Consider the following 26517-nt stretch of genomic DNA (forward strand, 5'->3'; position numbering starts at 1 on the left):
TACAGGCGTACGTTGTATTTTTGTAATACGGTAAATGGTGATTGGTTAACCCAATATTATCCAATCAAAATTTAGGACACCCGTTTCGAATTTGTGTTTTGGTCGGCGGCCCGATTTTTAGGCTCAAGAAAAAGCAATGGAATTGCAAAATATGAAGTACAATGAAATGCAAAAACTTGCTAAACAAGTTGGCATTAAGGCTAACATGAAGGTAAAAAATCCATGGGCATGGGGAAACATATAAAACCATTAGTTTTTCGATTCTTTGCTTATCCGAGGCGCGTAAAGCCAGTAAAGCCACTATAAAAGGAATCATAGACGGTAGACCCCCTCATTTTCTAAACCCTTTATCTTTTGGTGTTAACCTATCTTTGGTTAATATTCCCTTTTAAAATCATAGTTATATATGATTTCCCTCTCCAGTGGCGTATTCCAGAACTTTTCATAAAAGGGGGGGGGGGGGCTCTGGTTGACCTGAGGGGGGTCATGCTTCAGTGATTCCCTGGATCTGCATATGCTCTCAGTCTTATCCAAACATGTAACGCTTAGACCTCAATGAGACCCACATGCAAATTATTTTGTAAGATTTAATATCAAGACCAATGATAGTATGTCATACCACAAGCACTTGTTTCAGATTTGTTTTAAAATAGAATAGAATGCAGTTAATCTACATTTATTTATCAACACAATGGTGTATAACACAACTACCTTTGTTGTGGGAATTATTCGTAGCTGGCCCACAGGCACTTGTTTCTATCCATAGGAAGGTGGACTATCCATATAAATAGAAGAAGGTGGCTAACAATTTTTTTTTTGTCACGACAGTCTCCGCCTCGGACGCTTTTTCTACCCTTTAAATTAATGCTAAAAATCCCTACCTTATTTGAATCAATTCAGTGAATATTTTCCTTAAAGTTTAATACTAAACCAATTTCATAATCCCCACAGTGTTCCTCTTACGGTAATCTACTCTCAATTCACTAAACCATGTTGAAAACTACTAAAGTATGTCAACTGTTATTATTTCTTCTACCTGCACTGGATTTGTAACATATGACTCACAGAAAGTTATCAGTATACCAATTTACTATCGGTGAAATTTTATGGGAAGATCTAAATGTTTCTCAGAGTTTTCTGATCTTATCTCATTTCATATACATGTACATTTGTACAACAATGTATGAAATTCCAGAGAAAGTCGGAATGACATTGTTGTAATGGGAAAATTTGAGTCTAAAAATAGAAACTCGTAACTTATTAGACATGCATCAAATAACATTCGCTAGATTTTGTTATCACTGAATCTTGTACAACTTTGCTAACTGGGTATTAAGTTCTATTAAAACTCTATTTAATAATTTTTCCAATTAATCATTTCCTGCAAGTTGTGCCTTTCCAATCTGGTATCGGTAGATAAAATAATTACTATTGACAAACTTTGGTAGGCCTGCTACAGATGATACAGACCAAAAATAGGTTTTTTTAGTTGTTTAATATACACCATGATTGTGTAGAAAAATCAATTCAGATTTAGATCAAATAAAGTTTTAGGACAGGGGCCCATATCATACACAATGTATAATGCAGCATACCAGTTGACTGGCATATATTTCTACCCCAAATCATCTATGATATGCGCCCTGTGGTTTTAGTTGGGTTGTCAACCGAGAAATTAGCACATAACAGAATTTCACGACCAGATGACATTTTTAAAAAATAGGTTATAAGTGCCTGTGTGGTATACATGTACCTTCAACATTAAGTCATAGGGCATATGATTCAAGGCTAAACAAAAAAGTATGTATGTTTACTGTCAACACTGTTAGTGTTACAATTATCAAATTAAAATTGAGAATGGAAATGTGGAATGTGCCAAAGAGACAACAACCTGACCATAGAGTGGACAATAGCCAAAGGCCACCAATGGGTCTAATGCAGCGAAAAACTCTTGCACTCAGAGGAGTCCTTCAGCTAGCTCCTTAACAAATATGTTACTAGTTCAGTGAAAATGTAAGTCTTACTAAACTTCGAATTCTAACGTCTTTCAAACACTTTCAGAACACACCAGCAGTAAAATGTCTCTCAGGGTAAAATGTTTGTCACAAAAAGCCATCCTGTGGTAAAATCGAAAAATATTCAAGCACCCATGAATTACTTCTTGATTATACACAAGAACCTAAAATTAAAAATCATACAAGACTAACAAAGGCCAGAGGCTCCTGATTTGGAACTTGCGCAAAAATGTGGCAGGGTTAAACATGTTTTATGAGATCCCAACCCTCTCCTATACCTCTAGTCAATGTAGAAAAAACAAATTCACAACAATGCGCATACTAAAACTCAGTTCAAGAGAAGTCTGAGAAACTTAACAAAATGACAATTAAATTTAACAAAGGGCTACTAGCAGTTACTGACATGCCAGCTCAAGACCTCAATTAAACTGATTGAAAGATTATAACATGCATATAAAATAGGTATGGTTTTTTTTTAAATATTTGTATTTACATTTGAGTCCAGGAGCAGGGGTGCAACTTTGTGACTTTTACAGTGCTTAACAGTGTTTGGCCCAGGGCACTGTGAACAGTCACTTACTCTTTCTGGCCTATATCAATAACCTCCTAGAAGCAACATTCTAACATGATGTCCTTCAAACGCTTTGAGTACACACCAGTGGTAAAATATGAATAGTGCGTTTATTTATAGGAACGACAAATATTTGCCTCCGCCTAGAGCACTTCGATCCAAAACAATAGCCGTATTTGTCCTAGTAGAATCGAAATATTTCATGCAGTCTTCACGCTGAGTGGCAGCCCAGGCAGCACTGGCTAGTGAAATTGCTCTCAGGCCTGTAAAAGTCATATCTACAGGCCAACAGAATCTAACTAAAAGTTTCCAAAATCGAGCTCTGGGCCTATAGATTTAATAGTTCATCGTGAAGACTATTCATGGGGGCTTGAATATATCGTGATTTTACCACAGGTTGTCCCTTTATTCCGATATTTTACCCCTCGCTATCGCTCAGGGTAATATATTTGTCATAAAGGGCCAACCCGTGGTAAAATCACAATATATTTGAATTATATGAATTATTTCTTAAACATCAAGATCCCAAATGTTTACTCAGAATATGATATTAGCAGGGGCCCACAGGCCAATGGCCCCTAAAATTTTGGTGAATAATTTTAGGGGCCATTGGCCTGTGGGCCCCTTCTAATTTCACCAATTAGAATTTCTGCTTTTCTTGTATAGGACTAGATAGGCAAACTTCAAAGTATAAGCTGTGGACTACCATTGCCAAAGTCTTAAGTTCTCTCCCTGTTTCTAATGACTTTCTACTCTTCCAACGCATCAGGAAAAACAGAAGATGCAGACTTGCTACAGAAAGACCCAATTTCCTCACTGGAAGAAAAGGAAAGGGAGTGGCAAAATGTGTTTCCACCCGATTCAGCTATATACATTGTACAATGTATAATTATAAGTTCAATTGGCCTATAAAGCAGGGCTTCCAAAATTTTTCTGGGCCAGCTGGACATTTTATATCTGATCCGAATTTTAATCCCTAAGACTAAGTCACAAAAGGCAATTATGGTAATCAGATCGCCATCCCAATGATTGACATTAGATTAAAAACGATATTAAACTTTACTTTGATATGAATTTGATATTCTGACATAAACTGTTTAAATTGGCATTGCATCATTCAAAGTGTGCACATCAGCGTGCTCATGTCTGCATAAGACTCTTTATTTTTGCACAATGACGTTGTCTAGAACTTTATTTTCGTTTTTAAAGTCACATTTTTCAAACCGAATGTTGACTTGACAATGGTAAAACATGGACCATAAACGGATACGTAAAATCCGTGTACGTTACATAGCACGACTGAGCGAAGAAGCTCTTTCCACGTTATTTCTTCAACAAAATACTTGAAATGAACTTTAGGTACAGGTATCAATGATAGTTTTAGAATTTTGAAGAAATGTAGAAGGAATAATTGAATTTCCCACATGCGCACACGTGTTCTTGTTCATACAACGTAGTTCTGACGATTTTTTCATGTAAAATAAATGTTTCATCAAATCAAGTTTATAAATGTATTTATTATAAATTTGATCTTTTGGACTAAATCAAATAGATACAAACCGCTGAAATGTACGAAAGTAATTGTGAATGGACCGATTAATTTATACGATGTCCGGTACTGAAATTAGTTTACCTGTCACCTGAACAGGTAGTTTTCAGCTGTCCAACAACTAATTAGCCTTGATTAAAATTAGAAGTGAGGGTTGTTTTGATAGTAATTAATCATCATGTCACTTTTATGACCGGAAATGTATGGCTGTTAAACATGTTAAAGGCAAAATGTTGGGTCAAAAAGATCGTGAATTATATTAAAATGACCATATGCAACTATTCCAGTCATAATTAGGTTCGATAACTCTGTATGTGACTGATTTAATTAGGATTATGTAAAATGTACTGGTTACCCGTTTAATGATTTCAAAAAATATATCTATAGATATTTCATCTTTGTTACCATCCATCTGTGGTTTCCTTGATAATGATTGATAATCAATCTGCCATTAATGATATACAACTTAAGTGTAAAAGTCACGTGATGACGGAGAGAGTTGGATATGAAGTTGAAAAAGCCTTGAAATCTAAAAAGTAGATGACCATTTCATGCTATTCCCAGCCGGTCTTTTACCAGACATTATACAAATGACCGGAATATATGACCGTTTTGGAAGTCCTGCTATAAAGAATAATCTTCCTTAACAACATTTCTGGTCCCCTGTTTGATGCTTGAAAGTGTGCAGACTGTCTATTATTCTGCAGTTAATTTCAATTGATGATCATTATTAACAATGCCAAATTGGTTATACATGTGGTTCCCAAATTGAGACTGAGTTTACTAAATGTATTCTTCTTAATTGAGCTATATTTTCCTAGTGTTAAAAAAACTTTGTTTCATCATCCTTTTTTGATTCATTTTAGTTTGCAAGATTAAAAACAGCTTTGATAGAGTATTACCAACAAGAAAACAAAGAAAACAGCTCAACAACACCAACTTTAAAAGAAGAACAAATGATTGAAAAAACAGAAGAGGAAATAGCAATAACTGTAAGGAAAGATGAACATTTAAATGTGTATACTTATAGATTATCGTGGATCATCTCAACGAGATTGATTTTTCTCGCTTGAGCTGGTACAGCGAAAGTGAGAAAAGCAAGCGAGTTGAGATGAACAATGATAATCTATTTATCGCTATTTTACCTATGACGACGTTGTCAATTTCATCATGTTCATGTCAATTTCGTTAGCAACGCCACGTGGCCTCCTTAGTTTCTAGTGATAATTATTCCATCTCAAGCGAGTAGCATGATATGAAAATTATCACAAAAAAAGATCAAACGAAAAATGCACAAAATAGCGATAAATGTATATACACACAGATTAATAAGTAGAAAATGTATATATGGTAGAAAAAGAAACAAAAGGACAATTTATATAAAAAAAAGTCCAAACTTGTATTTTAAGTAAAATTAAGAAGAGGATTCCTAATTCCAATGTACAATGTAACACAAAAATGATTTCTGGAGGTTATCTTTTCTCCAGGTATGTTACAAGGACAACTATCCAACACAACACAGGAAGTATTTTTAAATGTACAGGAATCTTATTTATTCTGACCAGTATTTACTGTAAACCAATCAATTGGAAAATAATTGGCTTTGTAAATTATAAATCTCTGATACATGTACATATTTGAAAGATTTTTTTCTTTGTGGTAGAAATCATCTGTTTTTCATCACATATTGTTAAAGGGGCACTAGCTACCAGATTTATAAAAAATCTTAAGTTTGATTTTTTTCTGTTCAATCAATAATGAAAGTGAAATAGTGAAATAACAATTCGCTTTTTGCAGCCTTAAAGGTTCAATTTTGTCAAATTACGCTTAGAAACATTGCTAATTAGTTATTCACTTGCAAGTGATTGAGTCGACTTCTTTAAATCCGTATTCATGCGAACTTCAATTTAACCCCTAGCTAGAGATTGACAACGCATGCATTGCAGTGATCTGAAAGGATTTTTTCACTATGGGCCAAGGGCCCCTCAAAAATAAATTCAATGGGCCATTTTAAAAATTAATGGGCCATGTTGTCAAATGAGTGGGCCATTTAAATTGACTACTGTAAAAAAAAAAGTATCAGTATATTTGTGCAAAGAGGTGGTGGTACTTACCTCTATGATTTTAAATTATATCATGGATATTGTTCCTGTGATTTTGTAATTTCAATTTCAATGAATATATACAATAAGTTATTTTAACTTCCTCCAAACAGGACAATATTTAAGATAACAATTATTTACAATATTCAAACTGGTTCTGTTGCCTTGTACATGTTCATGTTTTTTTGTACATTAAATTTGGATCTTAGTCAAAACCATACTTATTCCAGAATTTCTGGCATTTCCTCTGCACTTATTGTATTATTATTACTTCATGACAATGACAAGACTAACAGTAGGGAGTATCATTAATTGATAGAACAAAACAACAATTCGCTGAAGTCATGTTTACAAAATGTCAAAACGAGCCAAAGACCAAAAAATGACAAGGACAGTTAAAGTCATAAGAAACCTCAAATCAAAAAAAATTAATGCATATGTTTTTTATAACTCAATGATAGTTTTCATTATGAAACTTATGTACATATACTTTTTTCTGAAGAAAATTCTTTAATTTATTCATATTTAGAAGAAGTTTACTTTATTTGAATTGCTTCCTTCCAGCAAGCAATTCCCCGACATATTTTCCGTATGCAAGGTGACCTCAGTGTGACCCATCTCGTAAAAATCCGGTGACCACAAGACGCATGGATGTCATTAAAATAAACTATTATATGAATTTACATGTTAAACACGTGCTCAATTTCCATGCTTTTTGTTTATTTTTCGTCAATTGTTGACAAACAGGTGACAATCGTTAAACTTCGGCTTCAAAATACGAACTTTAATTACCTGCCATATTTTCACAACAACACTGACCGATTGAAAACAAAATTGACGATTATACGAAATTTACACGAAAAATATGATAAATTCGAGCACAGAAGACTAAGTTTATGATGTTTGTATGCATTGGTTCAAGAATTGGAAGAACATTATTTTTCACCGGTCACTCGTTTCTTATGACTTTAATCGCCTTTTATAGAGACAAAAACTATATTCATTTAAAGGCTTTGGGGTTTTTCAATTGAAAAATAGCAAGCTACACTAACTTAAAAGATTATGATTAGAGATAAATCTCGTCTTTACTAGCCAAATTTCACAAATTTAAAGTTTGTGAAAAAATATATCAAGAATGATGGTTAATTACGTTTTTTGGGTAATCAGTTAAACCGCATGGTTCTATTATTACCATACGAAAACACCAGAGTCGTTAAACCGCATGGTTCTATTACAATAAGAAAACACCCGATACGTCGACGACCGAGACGTCCCAAAAAAATATAGGGGAACATTACACACATGGTGGTACGGAACACGATCAGAAATCCATTAGACGATATCTAGACGTTTCGAAATGAAGTGGAAAATATCTTGCGCCACGTGGGCGCTTACATTTGTCACTCTATGCACCATTTCTGGTCAATATGCGCTATAGACGCAGGGCGCACGTCCTTCCCGATCACTGCATTGTACGTGTTCTTGTTATTTTAAAAAAAAGAATGTCAACAATGAAAGTGAAACTACGATAAATCATTTCATTTTACTAATTCGTTGCACTTAAAATCATTCTTATACCGGTTAAAAACAATGAGAAACATCTATTTTTAATCTATGAAATAAAATCAAACAGACCTATAAAAATCCAATTGCATGTGTTGGTTTAATCTTTTCATATCTTTATTTATGTTTACATCGCTTATATGGTCATCTGAGGTCAAATCGATAGTTAATTAGATGTCGTCTGGACTAAAATACACAGGAATCGAACCTATATATTATCTACCCCATGCTTTGTTAACTGTTTATCTTAGACTTTTGATAGTTTGGATAAATGTTTTACGTTGTTATAAATCAAATATGAGAATTTGAGTCAAATCGATGACCATGAATTTCACAGCTAGTGCCCCTTTAAACGAAGTAATGAGAGTTTTGTTTTCAGGTGCAGACTTCTCCAAAGAATGAAGAGAAAATAGAACTATCAGAAGAAAAGCCTGTCATCAAAGGAAAGAGAAAAGCAAAGTCAAAAAAGACATTAAAGAAAAAAGAACAGGAAAGCAAGGTTAAACTATTAAATTTTTCTGTTATAAATAGCCCATATAGAACTTAAAAAAACAACATTATAATATGACCATATACCAGTTATGGAAAAACATATAAAGATATCACATTAAGAGTGAGGTTTGCCATGTAAAAACATAAGAGAAAGGGTGTATATAAAATAAGGAAATAGGGTATGGACTTAAACAATGATAGAAAAAAAACATACTTTAGATGTAAGTGTTTGAAATAAGAGGAGTACACAGTTGTTTTGTATTTATAAATATAAGCTATATTGATTTGACTTATTATAATCAAGAGTTTAAAAAGATCCCTGTTTAACAAAGGAAATATCACAAACCTGTAATTAAGATTTTCTGAATAGCTGAGCAGGAGGCTGCAGTTTTATGTTATATAATTATTATTTGGGAAAACCTTTTAGCACTAGAAAGAGTTTGTTTGGTTTTTTTTTTCACAGAAAGATAAAAGGATTATTAAAAATGAAACATCAACTTCAAAGTCCAAGAGTTCAGTTAAACCAGAAATCAGAACACCAGGAACTACCAAATCAGGAAAATTAGGAACATCAAGTCCATTTACTTCCAAAGTTAAAAGTGCCAAGACCACTCCAGCAAAAGTTCAACCGAAATTGGGAACACCTCGCCTTCAAACATCATTGAACAAAAGTAAATTGACTCCACATGCTGTGAGAGCTAAAAGTTTTATTGGTACACCACAGAGTGGCAGTGCTTCTGCAAAATCTTCACAAAAGAGAAAGATGTCAAAGGTACAAAGCAATTTTTATTTAAATGACTGATTTGATGTTTTAAAAGTGACTTTAGTTTAGTATTTGTAGAACAGTTGCTATTTTAGTAAAAGTCAAGTCGATTGACATTTTCATGGCAGAAATCCAAGACTAAAGCTTTTGGCCTTGTATAAGTCATAATTTTTGCCATTTCTTTTGTCAGAAAGAAAATTATTTGGTGCAATTCTATATCATGAAAAGCTTTCTAGCAAATGGTCTCAGAGGAGTTGCATAGTGTTTTCAGAAGTAATAGTAAAAAATTGTCAACTAAAATGATATAGTATGGTCAACTGTGCATGGTGACCATAAATCTTATCAAGTATAAAAGCTTTCTGCCCAGTAATCTAATAGTCAAATCAAAAGTTAAATCAAAACCACAGTATAGTATGGAGACACACCAACTGCTTAGGCTGACAATCAAGTTTACCAAGTTTGAAACATATCTTTCTGCCCAACATTTCAGAGGAGTTCCATTTATAACATGTCCTTGTGTTATATATAAGTATCAAAAAGGGTATAATTATACCCCCGCTTTAAAGCTTTAAAAAAGGGGGGGTATACTGTTTTACCTCTGTCTGTCCATCAGTCCGTCCATCAGTCCGTCAGTCAGTCCGTCCCATGAAACTTTCGTCACATTTTTCTCAGTAACTACAATACAAGGATTTCTGAAATTTGGTTTCAGGGTTTATCTAAGTCAGCGTTACCGTGTGATGCGTTTTCAGATTGATCACTTGACAACTTCCTGTTTACCGAACACTTGTACGATTTTACATATGATAGCCAAGTTGAAAATTTTCGTCACATTTTTCTCAGGAACTACAATACAAGGATTTCTAAAATTTGGTTTCAGGGTTTATCTAAGTCAGCTATACCGTGTGATGCGTTTTCAGATTGATCACTTGACAACTTCCTGTTTACCGAACACTTGTATGATTTTACACATGATAGCCAAGTTGAAAATTTTCGTCACATTTTTCTCAGGAACTACAATACAAGGATTTCTGAAATTTGGTTTCAGGATTTATATAAGTCAGTTATACTGTGTGATGCTTTTTCAGATTCATCACTCGACAACTTCCTGTTTCAGGGTTTATCTAAGTCAGCTAGACACTTGCATATTTTTACATTATTAATATTATCCACTTGCGGCGGGGGTATCATCAGTGAGCAGTAGCTCGCAGTTTACTTGTTAGTGTCGTGTAATTTCTGTAAAAACTGTCAATTCAAATGATGGTTTATAGTATTAGCAAGAGAATGTCATGTCATATATTCCAAGTTTGAAAGTTTCCTTTCAATAAATGAATAATGAAAATTTTCTATCAATTATTGAATTAATCAATTGAGGAAAGCTTACTGCCCAATGAATCCAGTATAAACATTTTTTTTCAAATAATCCGAATTATGAAAATTTTCTGTCAAAAGGTTTCAGGATAATTGTGATTTCTGAAAGACAAAAACTACTGTTTCAGTCATTTAATCCATACTGGTGCATTGTCTGCAAACCTTTTTTCTCTTCTTGCATTCAGAATAACCTTTTGTCACTTATTGGAAACATCAAATAAGAGCCTGGTAATTATAATTTTTGTGTGATAGTAAGTTTAGGGTATTTTCATGAAAAATACCTGTTTTTCATCATGATCCTGTAGAAGTTGTAATGCTTGTAAATTATAATGATTCTAGAACACTTCAAAAATTGAGAGTGTTGAAATAAATCAACATCAACAACAAGCCAAAAAAAAACAATAGACAACTTTCGAGTTCATCCGTCACCGGAAAAAACTCGTCAATTATACGCGCCTTTATCACCGTCATCTGTGCGTTTAGGGGCGTCGTCACTTCCCTTCCAATGTTGAGCGAGTGGTTGGAAAATTATAATTCTATATTGTACGAATTATTCGGCAAATTGAATTCTGAAAATAGACAATCAACACTGCTGTCATTAGGGAATTGTCAGTAAGTACCTACAGAGCAACCATTATTTCTAGTTTATCCTGCACAAAGACGATCACTAAGACGCTTGATGAACGTAAATAGTGCAGGGATACAGGCGAGCCCCTCTATCTGGTAAATGACGTCATAAAGGCGTGCATAATTGACGAGTTTTTGCCGGTGACGGATGAACTCGAAAGTGGTCTATTGGAAAAGTTGTTGTTGCTAAACACCAGAAAATAAGCAGAAATGTTGATAGGACCTTTATTATCTAAGACATAACACATGCAGCGGTATAAAATAACAAATCTAACTGGGTAACCTATTATGTTTTGTTCTGTATATACAGTGTTCCAGCTAGGTTTTCAAAAGGGCAGGGTGCCAATCCTGAAAAAGGGCATTTTACGTGCGATATGATAATATGAAAAGGGCATATTTTAATAAAAGATGTTAATCAAACATTTGTGTTTATTTGTTGAATCACAGGTTATACAAGAATAACATCATTAGCCCATATAGAACTCTATCTTTTTACTTTTAAGGCTGAAAAACTTGTCAAGCAGCTTGTCACACAAGTTTTTTTATCATTGCTTGGCACAGTTGAACTTTATGTGCAGTATGTTTTGAAAGGTGACCTGTTTCATACTGTTTCTATGGTCTGCCACATTTTACCAGTTTCACCTTTCTACCCCTCCTGTGCTTAATGGCAATACAGCACAAAACAGCTGTGCTCAGTAAATTCACAATTTTAGGATACAAAGCAACAGTGAAAAATTGTATCAAAAATAAAGAATACAGAAAAAGATGACCAAGGCACCCTATCAACACTGCTACTAAGACCCTCTTTAACTTTTCCCATAACTCAAAATAAATACCTAAACATATATATTCTTAAGCAAGAAGTATGGATACATATTTTAGAATATGTAAATGGGTTACTCAATGCTAGGAAAACAATCAGATTGAGTTATCTTTCATTATTCGGGTGTGCTCCTTCTTTGGAGGATTATAAACAAAATTTACATATGATGTAAATAGGATCACAATATGGCGGCCGATTTTGTTATTTTCATATCAAAAATGAAGGCAGTCAATGACAAATATGTCTGAATTTTCTGATTATTTTAAGGAAAACAAGTAAAACAATGTCTTCAACGAGTTTATTATGGTTTTCCAACTTTCTGTCATTACGTTTCCTCCATGAAACTACGGTAAACATCGCAAATTGTGCCCAAGTTGTTGTGTGCACATTTCTTAATAGATAAATGCTGACTGACTGATTCTATTTGAATGAATTAATGTTGATGATCATTAATGACCCATCCGATAAACGGATTACCTATAACAACAGACTAGACACCAGTTGTAACCATTGATTAGCTTGGGGTCGTAAACAAAGTCATAAACTTTTCCCCAGGTAAAATTTAGTAATTAGCGTATCATATCAATACGCACAAATTAATATGCAATCGATCTCCAAAAAGGCAGGGCGCCGCGCCCTCTTAAAACGGTCTAGCTGGAACACTGATATATATCATTATAATGCACAAACTGGTTTGCCTACTGACTACTTGGCTTTGTTCTTATCATTTAATACAAGTGGATTCCAGTTTACTGTATGCAACATGTGCAATACTACAATGTATGAAGAAAGAAAAAAGAGAAATTTGTTAAGAAGCATTTAATATTGATATTTTTTTCAGACACCCCAGATGGAAGAAAGACCAGCTAAAAGAACAAGGACATCTTTTGAGAAATCAACAATTTCTAATGAGCCCTCACCAAGACCATCATCTAGAAGGTCAACCTTCAGTGTTGAAAAAACAAAAAAAGAGAGAGATAGTGGATCAGTTAGCCCAAGCACCCAAGATTTAGTCAGTTCAATGGATACAGGAAAAAATGATGAGGAGATGAAGAAAAATTTGATGCAAGCTTTGGACAAGAAAATAAAAGGGAAAAGTAAGTATTAATGTAACCATAAAGGACAAGGTATGATAAGGGCTATTTTTGGCCCCCTCTCCAAATAAGTTTATATTGATATCAATGATGGTCTTAGGGTAGACACTTGAAAAAATAAGGATTTATTGTGTTCCGATGAAAGATAGGTTGCCTAGCAACGGTTTTTATTAAGAATGAAATTATCACATATTAATTGCTTAATCAGTAAAAAAATAGATATTTGCAAATAATATTGTTTGTCCAAAAAAAACTTGAAGTCACAAATGAAAATACTCTTTAATTTTATTTATTATATGCTTAAAAACAACCTTGGCAACAGAAATGTTGCCTAGCAACTGTTAAAAAATTGGTGCTTGCCCCTCTTATGTATGAATTTAGCAGTTGTTTGAAGATTTTTCTTTCCATTTGATTTTTCATTCCAATATTTTTCCATATACATCTTTTTTTTATTCTTTACAAATTCCGTATTGATCATAGCAACACAAGTGTTGCTTAGCAACAGCAAAACATGTTTCAATTAAACCCAAATAAAAAAAAAATCAATTAGTCATTTTATTGAACAAATTAAATTGAATGCAATGCAAATTGTCTGTTTGTGATCATGTTTAGTTTGAAATGAAAACTTAGTTCAATTGTAGGTCACTACACGCTGATCAACAACTAAGCTACATAACAAGTGCATATCAACCATGCAATAATAGGTTCTTTATATTTTTTGAAGTATGAACTTAGTTATTTTTTAGGAAACGGTGTTACACTATAATATAACCATCTAGATTATCATTATTTTTGGACGAATTTTATATCGAGTATAGAATCCCACATCTTGCTTAGCAATAGCAAACATTTTTTTAAATTGTAGATCACTACAACACCTTTGTTTCAATGTAAAGGTCTTTTCATGAAAACAAGAATATATAGAATTTAATAATTTGAGATGAGTTTGAACAGCTTTTAAAGATACGTAACAGTTATTGGAATGAAAGAGACGTGACTTGTATCACATACAAACATTGCGTGGAATAAAATGTCTAATCCAGGCAAATACGAATTAATATGATGTAGGGGTTGGAATGTGAATGTGTTCTATGCATGGTGAATTAGAAACGACTTATCAAGGCAAAAAAGGGGGGGCATATAAATCATTTTTGGAGTTATTAACGAGGTATTATTGGACCTAAGAAATTAATCCTTTTGTGCAGTAAAAAAATGCCATAGCCTGTAAGAACATATATGGTTTAAGGGTTAGACAATCATTTAACCATGAAAGTTAAAGGTCAATTAATTGGACCTTGAGATCAACGGTAAAAGTCATAATGATATTAGACTGTTATGATATCTGAGTCATGGCTACACACTGTATGCCAAATATCATAAGTCAATGTATAAAAACTGAATAAGTGTAGACCTGGACAAGAGTGTATGAGAATAAAATTCAAAAAAAAGAAGAATAGTTATGTTTAACTTAATGTATCCATTCATTTTATCTTGGAAGCCAGGGAAAATTGACAAAGACCAGTGAAAACTGAGTACAGAATAAACTGATGTTTCTTTCACGATGAAATGGAATATGCTTTGAATGGTTTTACAGTACTAATTTTGGGGCCCTTTATAGCTTGTTGTTCGGTGTGAGCCAAGGCCCCGTGTTAAAAGCCAAGGCCCCGTGTTAAAGACAGTGCATTGACCTATAATGGTTTACTTTTATAAATTGTTATTTGGATGGAGAGTTGTATCATCGGCACTCACACCACATCTTCCTATATCTATGGAACATTTTTGCTATCTGTAATTATGATGTGGATACTGGCAATGACGAAAAATGGTTTCACTTCCTGTCAGTGTCAAATGATTTGTGAAATATCATGTAAAATGCATGTATGTGATTAATTTGCATTTTGTATTTTTTCGTTTCGTTTTTTTTTGTGTTTTGTAATTTGTTTATCAAAATGAACTCAATAATAATTGGACATGCAAGTTACTAATACGAGTGTATAATTTCGGGTTATGGTGAAGGTTGTCGCCTGTTTAAACATTTACACATGCTGCGTTTGTTTGCAACAAGTAAGGAATCTGTTCATTGGTTGTTGTCATTCATACGTGTTCCTCGTTTCTAGTTTTTATTTTTACAAAGATTAAACCGTTGGTTTTCCTGATTGAATTGCTACATTAGTCACTTGTGTGTCCTTGATAGCTTGCTGGTCGGTGTAAGCCAAAGCTCTGTGTTAAAGGTCGTACTTTGACCTATAATTGTTTACTTTTTACATGTTGTGTCCTGGAAGGAGAGTAGTATCATTGGCACTCATACCACATCTTCTTATTTCTATATATGTTGCAACAGTTATTTCTTTTGGGTGGATGTGTATGTTTAAGCGCGGATTCATATAAGATGGATTCTTACAGTATGCACCCTTTTATTAATTCATTGTACAATTAAATAAATATAATTAATGAATTAAAACGCCTGATATCGTGGGTTCTGACACCGACCTGGTCAAACTTAAGACTCAAAAATTGGTATTTGCTGATTTCCGTTAATCAATTAGCATTAAGGGGTAAGAACAAAGACTAGTTGGATCGGAGTGTCAAGTTAGGATAATATGTCTTCCTGCGGACTGTATCCCTTTTAGCTATAGCACAATAAAAAATAATGAAACAAACAACCCATGCAGCAACACGATGTCCAAAAGTTATCACTTTGTGTAAACATGAATTATTATTGAAATAGTCAATTTTATGAGATAACTGTTAACAGAACTTTATGTTGTTTGCAAAATCTACGGATAATATTTTCAGGAATAAATGACCTTTATTAGCTGTATTTCGCAACAACAAATAATCAGAATTTTGAGCTTTTTATGGTCATTTGACATTTTTTTATTCGACCGTCACTGATAAGTCTTTTGTATGCGAAACACACGTCTTACAAGCAAGATATCTTTAATAAAGATGCGTTTTATTCCTTTTATATTCAATACTTATTTTATTTTCTTTGACGTGTAAATATCTGATTAAAAAATAAAAGAACCTTTTATTCCTTTGAATATGTTTAAATTCATTATACATGTAGTGCTGTTATTTTAGAAGATATACGATTGATTGAATGTTGTTTTCTGACCGTCCAGTGACAAATACTTTATGCATGCAAATTTTAACGGAAAGATATGTAGAGAATTGTTTGCAAACAAGAAATACCAAGTAGCACGCGTTGTCGTCAAGATATCACAACGGGAAGGCGGGTTACAAATAATTTAGATCATAAAAGTGTTGGATAGTTTTGTTTAATCTTGATTATTGTTACCTTACATAATAAGCTAATTAAAATTGTCACATAGTGTCTTCTTATGTCATATGAATTACAATGTAGGCCTATGTTATTATTCACAGTTCTGTAGTTTATTTACGCCATCTGTATTTATATTAACCCTTTCCTCCATGGATACTTTTTATTAAAATACTTGATTCGCATAGGATTTTTTCAATAAAAAAAATATCAGCAGGTTTAAATTATTACTGCATTGCCAAAACAAATATTTCATCAAGGAAATTCCAGTCATAGATTCTTATGAATATCCTCTTGCTATTAAATACAACTTTTATTAAGTCTTATGAAGTTTTTATTTAGGTGAGATGTTTCAAGTGAGGGACTACGCAGGCGTCAAAAGGCGTCATTATGGAGTAAAGGGGGTGGCGTCAAAAGGCGTCATTATGGAGGAAAGGGTTAAATGATTGTCTAAAATGTTAACTTGGCATGCCATACTTGGTAGAAATGCAGACATGAAAGAAAGCACTTTTCACAAAAGTGTCAACGGAGATTAAAACATTCAAGGGCGACGATTTCGTCAATTATGAAACAAAATACGTATATATGCACTTTTTAAGTATGAACCCGTTATTATATTCATTCACAATTACGTTCCCAGAATTTCTCTGAAGTTTGTCACAGTTCCGTCTAATTTTGGGTCAAATTTCTACGGTCTGCTAAAATGTCACTTTAAATTCAAGAATTATGAATACAGGAATATCCTGTTTTCCTGTCTCAAATATGTTTATTTTTCGTCCTAAAGAAACAAGTAATTATTATAGCGAAACATGAATACATTTCCGTAGTCGGATCCAGTAAATACCGGAAATCATCTCCAGTCCGCAGTTCGGTTGAAAATTTCGATGATTCAATGAAAATTATGACGATTTTTGTCACTTTTTTGAATTTTTAACTATGAGCGTACTTACGACCCACTAAAATATTTGAACTGCATCAACATTTATGTTCAAGGAATGTCTGGTATTAATTTGATCATGGGTCATAGGTACGCTCATAGTTTAAAATGCAGAAAAAGGTTTGGAAACTGCCATTTGTCTGCCCCTTTCGCGAATCTTGAGGTCTTTACAGTAACAGAGCATGAATAATATCAGCGGAAGTTGAATAATCTATTGGTGTTTACAAAAATATAGGTTTTAAACTTTAAAAATAATGTTTAACAATTAATGGCAAGTCACTTTTAATTTGAACGAAATTAGGGGGCCGTTCTCTGATGCTTTTGTACCTTGTCCTTTTGATATATTGGTTTAATTGGCACTGTTCATGAAAGTGTCATAACTTAAAATGATATCCATTTTATTTTCAACCAAATGAAATTTAATAACAGATTCATCTCCTATTGTTCAATCCATTTAAAATTTTGTCAGTTCTATTGTTCCATTGAATAAATGAATATAGCAATTTTTCTCTGTGCAGTTTTTTCAAAGGGACCTTTAAACATGTTAAATTTCTACTATGATAAATCGTATCTTTATTGATTATTTAATTTACTGGAGTAAAAAAATCTTCTAAAGATAAGCATACATGTTTTAATGAATGAACATTAGTAATGAAATACTTGATGTGAATTTAATACCTAAAACTATTATGTATTTATCTTTTTATTTGATAGCATAAGTTGTTGGAAAATAAGTTATGTATGTATTAAAGGTATTTACAGCTTTATATTTATTTTTACAGCAGAAACAATAGGTTCAAAAGGAAAAATTACTAACAGTACACAAATTCCAAGGTTTGCAGCCTTTTTAGAGAAGAAGAAACAAGAACAAAGTAAACCAATAACTCCAGGTAATATAGATAAGTTACTTGGCTTAGATTACCAACCACACCATGGGCCATTCCAGTTAATTTCTGACAGGTGGGGATGGATGGGGAGATTTGTTAGTATACGTATCATTATTAAGAAAGTTACAGCATTTTAAAACTTGGTAGTTGGAGTTATAAAATCTTTGTATTGTGCTACCTTAAACATGTTCTTGTCAAATTTTTTTCAATTAAAATAGTTGATATTCAATAATTCTAAACATATTTTGTTGTCTTTGTCATTGACCAAAAATCTGACACTGGTGACCGTGTCTTGAAGGCAATTATTTAAGAAAATTATACAGTTTTTAAACACCATTTATTTAATAAAAATATTAAATATTTCTTCCAAAAACTGCATGTAATTATATAAATGCTTCCAGTGTTAGCCTAACGATGGCAATTTTTCATAATTTAAACCATTTTTGAACCAAAATATCAAGAGAGTTTTTCCCTGAGGTGATACTCATTTTTGACTTCATGTGAAACACAAAATGCACATCTGATTGTGGCTAGGCCGTACTAGATTCATAAAGTAGGCGAGACACTGGGTTCTGGGGAAACCTTCCAATTTTTTTACTGTTCACCTGTTAATTGATAAATGGTTAAGCAGAATTAACATTGCCAAAAACCAGTTCAGCTGTACACTATATTGAAGTTTGTTAATGTCTAGACAGTTTTTATTAATTTGCTTGAACTTTGCCCCTTGTTTTTGCAAAAGTACTTTTTATCTGCGAATTATGTAATGGCCTCATCTTGTTCCACGCTTTGTTCTGAATGATAACCATGTAATTGTCAGAGCTATAGTTGGAAAACAATGAGGCAAACATATGCCATGGTTAATTTAACGGTAAGAACAATAAACTCAATAAAATGTCGTCAAGCATTCTCTTCTACAAATATAAGGATTCTTTTAAAATAGTTAAGAACAATTTGATGAGCTAAGATTTTTTTCAGCTAAATTTTTAAGCATATAGAACAGGATATATGTCAGCCAATATGGATCAGAATATTTATAGTCAGTAATTGGTTTATTAAAGAACTCTCTTTGCCAATGCAAAAGCATAATTTTTTAATATTTTTATGAAGAAACTTTACTGTTTTGGGAAATTGTTACTTTTCTTAAAACTCTCTGAACAAATGCCACCTACCCATGAAAAGAGTGAAACAAACAACTAATTAATGTGTAAATATTGTAGTTTTTATTCATACACAGATTTTGGATTTTCTTAATAGTGAATCCTTTAAAATTACAGGAAACAAAGACTGGACCAAGATTCATCAAAAAGAATTTGAAAAGTTTGACTCCATAGATGTGTATCTCAACAAAAAAAGAAAGCATAGAGAAGAGACCAATATGTCTGTAAAGAAAGCAAGAATGTTGGTAGAACAAACAAAGGAAGCTATTAAAAGACTAAAGAACCATAAAACTCCTGCAAAAGAAAACAAGGTTCATCATACTGATTATATCTCTCTAAAATTAAAAGTTCTTATGATTCAGGATATTCATAGTAAGGAACCCTTTACTTTCGGATACTAGTGCTTTGGTGGTGATTTTTCTACCTTTTAGTTTATGAAACTCTGTATGGTGAACCAACACCTGTGAAATTGTTTTGGTAGAGTCCCTGAAGGGAATACTTTGGTATGCCTGTTTGTCAAAAGTTTGCAAATGAATGCAATACTCAAATAATATTCAAAATTGATAACAACACTTCAAATGATCTGCAATTTTATTATCTAAGGTCTACATGTTTCACCTGCAAGGCAGGCGTCTTCCTGACAATTTATTTACAATTTATTTTTGTTTGTACAATAGCAATCACCATTACGTTACCAATACTTACCATTGTTAATTATAACGTCACACTAGATGTTCCACTTTGAGTACTTCAGACATAAAAAAATGTATATGAATTGTCCTGAAGATGCCTGCCTCACAGGTGAAACATGTAGACATAAGATAATAAAATTATCTTCCATTTGAAGTGTTGTTTTCAATTTTGAATATTATATCCTTTAATTTATTGTCAAAGTTGTTACAGGTATACTACAAGTTCTAGGACAAAAGCCTTTAAAGGGTTAATGCATATTAAATATGGACAAATGGGATTGTTGTAATACTTTCTTCAATTGTTAACAAAAATTGAAATAAAAGATAAGTTCATTTTTTTTGCATGCATTAAGATATAAATCAAAATAACCTTTGGTAGAAAGTCATCAACAAGGAAGACATAAGGTGTTCAAAATAATGTTTAAGTAACCCCTTGTAAGTGAGTAATAAAAGATGATGTTCAGATAAATACAAATGGTCAGAGTTATAGTTTGTATTAAATAGACTGGTATTTAATAATATTACTTCTTCTTCAAAAGCAGATTTATACTTAGTTCTAAACAAAATAATTTGTCTAGGTAGATCGTTGTATCTTGTTGCTGACTGTTACCTTGTAATCTATCTAGTGGTTAAAATCCATTTCAGTTTGTATTTAAGTTCAATACATGAAATACCAATATGACAATATGTTACTATGAATATTCAGGAAATATTTCCTGGTCATTATTTAATCATACATTTTCCTTATTTCAGACAAAACCAAGGACTTCTAAAAGTGCATTACTACTAAAGTCTCCAGGTTTCAATTCTACAAAAGTTTTTAAACCTACAGTATTATCTACAAAGCAAATGAATCTAGAGTTTTCAAAAACAAGAAAATCTCCAAGGACAAGTGGGACTGGGTTCAAGCCAACTGTAACGTCAACAGACAAGATGAATTTGAACTTTAATAGCATGGCAACTCCAAGTAACGTTGGTACCAAGACACCAAAGACTGACCCTAGGAAATCAACTGGATCCATGCTTCAAAGAAAATCCCTTGGTAAGTGTTGTATTAAAGGTACAATTTTAAATGAGGATGTTTTGTAGGGTAATTTAGAAGTTTTAGCAATAAAGATATCAAGAGCATATATTTAACACTTTATAGAAGGAAGTGTAACAGAATTAAAGAGGCAAATATGTTTTATGAAGTTTATAACTTATAGCTATCATCTTGCATGGACCATTAAGTTTACACACAAATATGGGGGATGAATTCTGTTTTATTATAGCAAACACAAATTGAATTTGAATTTGAATAAGGTATTAAAATTTAATTGGAAAATCAGCACTGATCTCCCTTTTGAAATTTTGTGAATTGATGCAAAAGATGTTTTAGCAATGGCTATTTAAATAATTGTTTGATCTTTATAGCAACACCATTCAAATTTAATGCCACATTAAACTGCACAGTAGATGGTAACAGATCAGTAAAGAGGCCATCCTTTGACCTTAAAGCTAGTCTATCCAGACCAATGACATGGAAAAGTCACAAAGGAAAACTAAAATCTGTGGCTGAAACTTATTCCAGCAATAGTGCTAAATCAGTCAAGGTGCAGGCAAGGTGAGTGGAATTTAATTATTTTTTACTATTTTTTCTGTGTTTTCAACAATTTGAAGTACTTTGATTCTTTCGTTATTTTGAATAAAAACGAAAAATTTGGCACTCTTTCAAATTGGCTTCAATCAGAAGTAGTAACATGCTTCAAGATCACAGTAAAGAAGGATTCCATTTTTGCCAAAAATACTATAAATCCCAATAAACTAGGTCTTTTCAGTAAGAAATGTTCAGAAAGCTTTTCATGAATCCCTATAGGCTATACAAAAACAAAATCTTTCAAATTTATCAGAAAATATATACATTTTGTTTTCTCATCTTTGCAATGGCTGGAAATAACAAAAAAATCATCGTTAAATAAAAAATATATATATATCTTTTAAAATTGTTATCTTGGTAGTGGTATTAAAACATTGATTAATAATGGTGAGCATATCTGTTATGTGTGATTGTTTACTATTGTGTTTGCATGTTTAAAAAGATGTTATATGAACTGTAACCTTTACAGTTTACTTGAGTTTTAAATTTTGAATGTTCATTTTGATGAATTAAGAATTAATTTATTAGTAGCAGACCTGACTGTACCTTTATGTTTTTATGAGATGAAATGGCTCTGTCCTATCATCATTTTTCATTGACCTTAAAACTTATGCATATTTTACATGTTAAATTAGTTCAAACAGAACCACTTAGATCAGTCATTTATATTAGGTATGCAGCTGAATTGGCATATATTATTTCCACATAAATTATTTTTCCATGTACCCATCGCCATGGTTCATTGATTTTGGATATCTTGCATATTTTTCATGTTGTATTTCTTTGTTCATTTAAACATTTGCATATCTGTCAACTGATCAATATTAGGGGATGTGACTGTGAATTGACCAGTTCATCTGGAATTCTTCAATGTACTAGTCCAGGTCATCAGATAACCCGGGATGTCATCAAATGACCTACTTTTACCCGTGTTCTAGCAGGAACATATATATTGACGGGACTTGACACTACCAAGTTGTAACTTGTAGCTGATTATATCATTGGGTCAAAGTTAATCAAAAGACGATAATACTAATCTAACTAATTGCCCTCTACAGCTGAATTATTGTTGGGTTTAAAAAAATCATTCATGAAAAATAGTGTGAAAAAAACAATAGGATGGCTATGCTTTATTTTGATGAAGTAAACAGCATTCATAAATAGAATTTCAAATATTTTTTCATAATATATTTCATACTTATTATATTTGATAATTTGTAGTAAACTGGTATAATATGTTATACTTCTTGGAAAAATCCTTATAATAAAATACAACTGAAAAACATTTTCAGAGGTTTAAAACAGGTATACATTTGCATTTTATTATCAAAATTACATACAGACTAGACATATCTTTGTGTCAACAGTTTATTTAGTAACTGTAAACCAACTTATTTTTGCGAGTGATTTATTTTCGCGACTTTAGCGGGTAGAAAAATAACGCGAATATAAATTGTCGCAAATATGACAATCTATGCTCTTTCCTTAATAAACTTCATCAAGTTAATCAGATAATTGCGAAATTAAATAGCCGCGAAGTGGTCAAGATAGGGTAAAACGCGAAGTAAAGTATCCGCATATCTTTCAACTGATCAATATTAGGGGATGTGACTGTGAATTGACCAGTTCATCTGGAATTCTTCAATGTACTAGTCCAGGTCATCAGATAACCCGGGATGTCATCAAATGACCTACTTTTACCCGTGTTCTAGCAGGAACATATATATTGACGGGACTTGACACTACCAAGTTGTAACTTGTAGCTGATTATATCATTGGGTCAAAGTTAATCAAAAGACGATAATACTAATCTAACTAATTGCCCTCTACAGCTGAATTATTGTTGGGTTTAAAAAAATCATTCATGAAAAATAGTGTGAAAAAAACAATAGGATGGCTATGCTTTATTTTGATGAAGTAAACAGCATTCATAAATAGAATTTCAAATATTTTTTCATAATATATTTCATACTTATTATATTTGATAATTTGTAGTAAACTGGTATAATATGTTATAACTTCTTGGAAAAATCCTTATAATAAAATACAACTGAAAAACATTTTCAGAGGTTTAAAACGGGTATACATTTGCATTTTATTATCAAAATTACATACAGACTAGACATATCTTTGTGTCAACAGTTTATTTAGTAACTGTAAACCAACTTATTTTTGCGAGTGATTTATTTTCGCGACTTTAGCGGGTAGAAAAATAACGCGAATATAAATTGTCGCAAATATGACAATCTATGCTCTTTCCTTAATAAACTTCATCAAGTTAATCAGATAATTGCGAAATTAAATAGCCGCGAAGTGGTCAAGATAGGGTAAAACGCGAAGTAAAGTATCCGCGAAAATAAGTTGGTTTACAGTATTACGAGTCAGACGACACCCATACTTGAATGATAAATAAAAAAATGAGAAAGTTAACTTTTTGTCAGAAAGGGTGTTCAACTTACCTTGATCTCATTTACATTTGGTGCATAGAATGATTGTGAAGTGCACAAGTCCCTCTAAAAGTGTTCATATGACATTAACCTTATTTTCATGGATCCTTGATAACCATAATATTATATTTATGTTAAATCAGTCCCTGGTCCCTAAAGCTGATCACTTTAACCCATTTGTGTTAGAGTGATCAGCTTGGACATTGAGTTCATTCTATCAAAATATAAACCTAAAGCTAATATTTTTATGCTTTTTCATGGAAAGATAACTGGTTTTAAAAAATCTGATGCATTTATGACTGTAGTAACAGGTACCTATGTTTCAATCTGCACCCTTGTCATATAATAAACCTTAATTTCCCTACCTTATCACATAGCATGTCGCTGGAAAAGTTACCTATTTGGACCCTGAATGAGTCAAATATAATGTCATTCATACCTTTTTTTTCTGTTTTAATTTCAGAGAAGAAAGGCGAACTTCTGCTATGAATAAAAGATCAGATCAGAAATTCAATGCACATATGGCTAATAGAAGTGTTGTTTACTAAACAGGACAATGTCTTCTCGAATTTCAGTGTTTTTACCATGGAGTAATAATTTTAAAAGTTAAAAGCAGAAATTATCCGGACATACAATTTTTGCTGATTTTATGTTGACTTGTTGATGTTTTTGTCTTATTATATAGAAATTTTTACACTGTAAATAGATTAATGTTGATATATACAATGGCAGCATGGAATAACTAATAAACCTCTATTTAGAATAAACTATTCTAAAGTATAACATGAACGTTACTGTTGTAAAACAATTTTTATGTTATGTTTATATAATAACTCTGTTTGACATCCCATATTTACTTGTTATAGATGTCAAAACAATTTTAACATTTATTTGGATCATTTTTGTATTTAAAAAAACAATACCATCTCAGAAATTTTGTAACTACATGTACATCATTTTATCTCTAAGCAGAAGTCAGAGATAACCCATCTTATTGTGTCAGAAAGTTTGTATGAACATAATTTTATCTCTAAGCAGAAGTCAGAGATAAGTCACCTGTTTGTGTTAGATAGCTTGTATTTTTATCATTTTATATTTCTCTTTTTTTTATCTCTTGTTTTACTTTCTTCTTATCTGCTGTTCCTTTTCACAAAAAATAATATGTTATTCATTGTAGAAATATGCTTCTATTGTAAATAGTCTTATCTCATATTATAATTCATTGTACAGATACATTAATGTCTCATTTAAACATCATTGATTATTTTAGGTCTCATTTCATTTATCTATTTTTTTCTTCATCAGTATGATCTGCAAATAAGTTAATTTATGATCCATATTTAGACTTAAAATGGAGAAACTATTATAAAATGCAGAATTACTTGTATTTAAGCTACATTTCAGTACAAAGTTATGGTGGTTTTTTTTATAATATAAGGTTTACTCATGTCATCACTTAGTTTGCCTTAACCAAATGTTATCAAGCTTATAAACAATGCTTATTTGATACCACCAACAACAGATCGAGTACACATAATCAATTGGGTGAAATAAAATTTCAGCATTATTGAGTTATGTCCCCTTATAAATGGAAAAAATGCTGAATCCACTGTTTCTACATTAAGTTTTCAAAAAAATGAAATAAATAGATTTGAATACTGTATGTGCATTGACCTGTGCATAAGTTGGCTATGTCTCATGGACATGTAATTATTTTACTTTACAACACATGATTACTATCTTGTGGGAAGGGGATTGAATAAAATATAAAATATACATAAATTTTAAAATGTGTCTATTTTTATGTTTAAAATGCAAATGATTGGAAATTTTGTCTCTAATGTTGAGTTGTGCATTTAAGCCAATTTTATTAGAACTTAGATTTTAAGCAAAATTGTAAGACTATATTTAAAACTGGTGCTATTTTGTATATTATGCTGAACAGTTTTTTCACTATACATACTACAGAACTGGGTTTTTGCAAATGTATTATTAAAGTTGTTTACAAATGTAGAAAATGAAACATACAGAAAGCTGTTATTATAATTTGTTTTAACTTAATGTAGTTACTTTTGATATTTTAAATCATTTTAAAGTATAAGTTTTCTGTCTCAAGAATATGAAAATCAAAAGGTCATACATTTATTTTAATCATTTTAAAATTATAGGCTACTAAATGAGCTCATTTTGTTAAATGTTAAATAATACTTTTATTTCATGTCCTCGGAATATTTATTTTCTGGAAAAAATAGGGCAAAAATAAACAGAAATTGATAATGCAATTTGTTATTGTTATTTTATTTGCCAGTCATGCCATTTTTAAAAGTGTGTATAAAAGACTTGTATAGATGGATAACTCTGCACTAAAGAGTGTTTGAGATGTTGGTTATTTCAGCACACAATTTGTTTGAAAAACAAACAGCTTCATCAAATGCTGATACATGTACATGAAATGGATTATATTCAACAGCTTGTAATCTTAAACCGTGTTAAACTAAATAACTAGGTTAA

The 26517-nt window shown here is 32.0% G+C and overlaps 1 protein-coding gene across 2 annotated transcripts; it reads left to right on the forward strand.

The window, feature by feature from the left end:
- On the forward strand, positions 1 to 26066 carry LOC134712338 (nucleolar and spindle-associated protein 1-like). Of its 2 annotated transcripts, XM_063573792.1 has the most exons (11): positions 1 to 211; positions 5002 to 5127; positions 8180 to 8299; positions 8756 to 9064; positions 12715 to 12970; positions 17970 to 18077; positions 19349 to 19542; positions 20677 to 20965; positions 21337 to 21526; positions 21921 to 21946; positions 24470 to 26066. In XM_063573792.1, the coding sequence occupies exons 1-11, from the start codon at positions 137 to 139 to the stop codon at positions 24493 to 24495; spliced, it is 1719 nt and encodes a 572-aa protein (XP_063429862.1). In that variant the 5' UTR covers positions 1 to 136; the 3' UTR covers positions 24496 to 26066. The 2 variants fall into 2 exon arrangements, with proteins under 2 accessions (XP_063429862.1, XP_063429861.1); XM_063573791.1 differs by lacking the exon at positions 21921 to 21946 and having other exon boundaries at positions 24470 to 26062.
- Positions 26067 to 26517: the final 451 nt, after the last annotated feature.

Source organism: Mytilus trossulus, chromosome 3 (assembly GCF_036588685.1).
Source record: "Mytilus trossulus isolate FHL-02 chromosome 3, PNRI_Mtr1.1.1.hap1, whole genome shotgun sequence".
NCBI lineage: Eukaryota > Metazoa > Mollusca > Bivalvia > Mytilida > Mytilidae > Mytilus > Mytilus trossulus.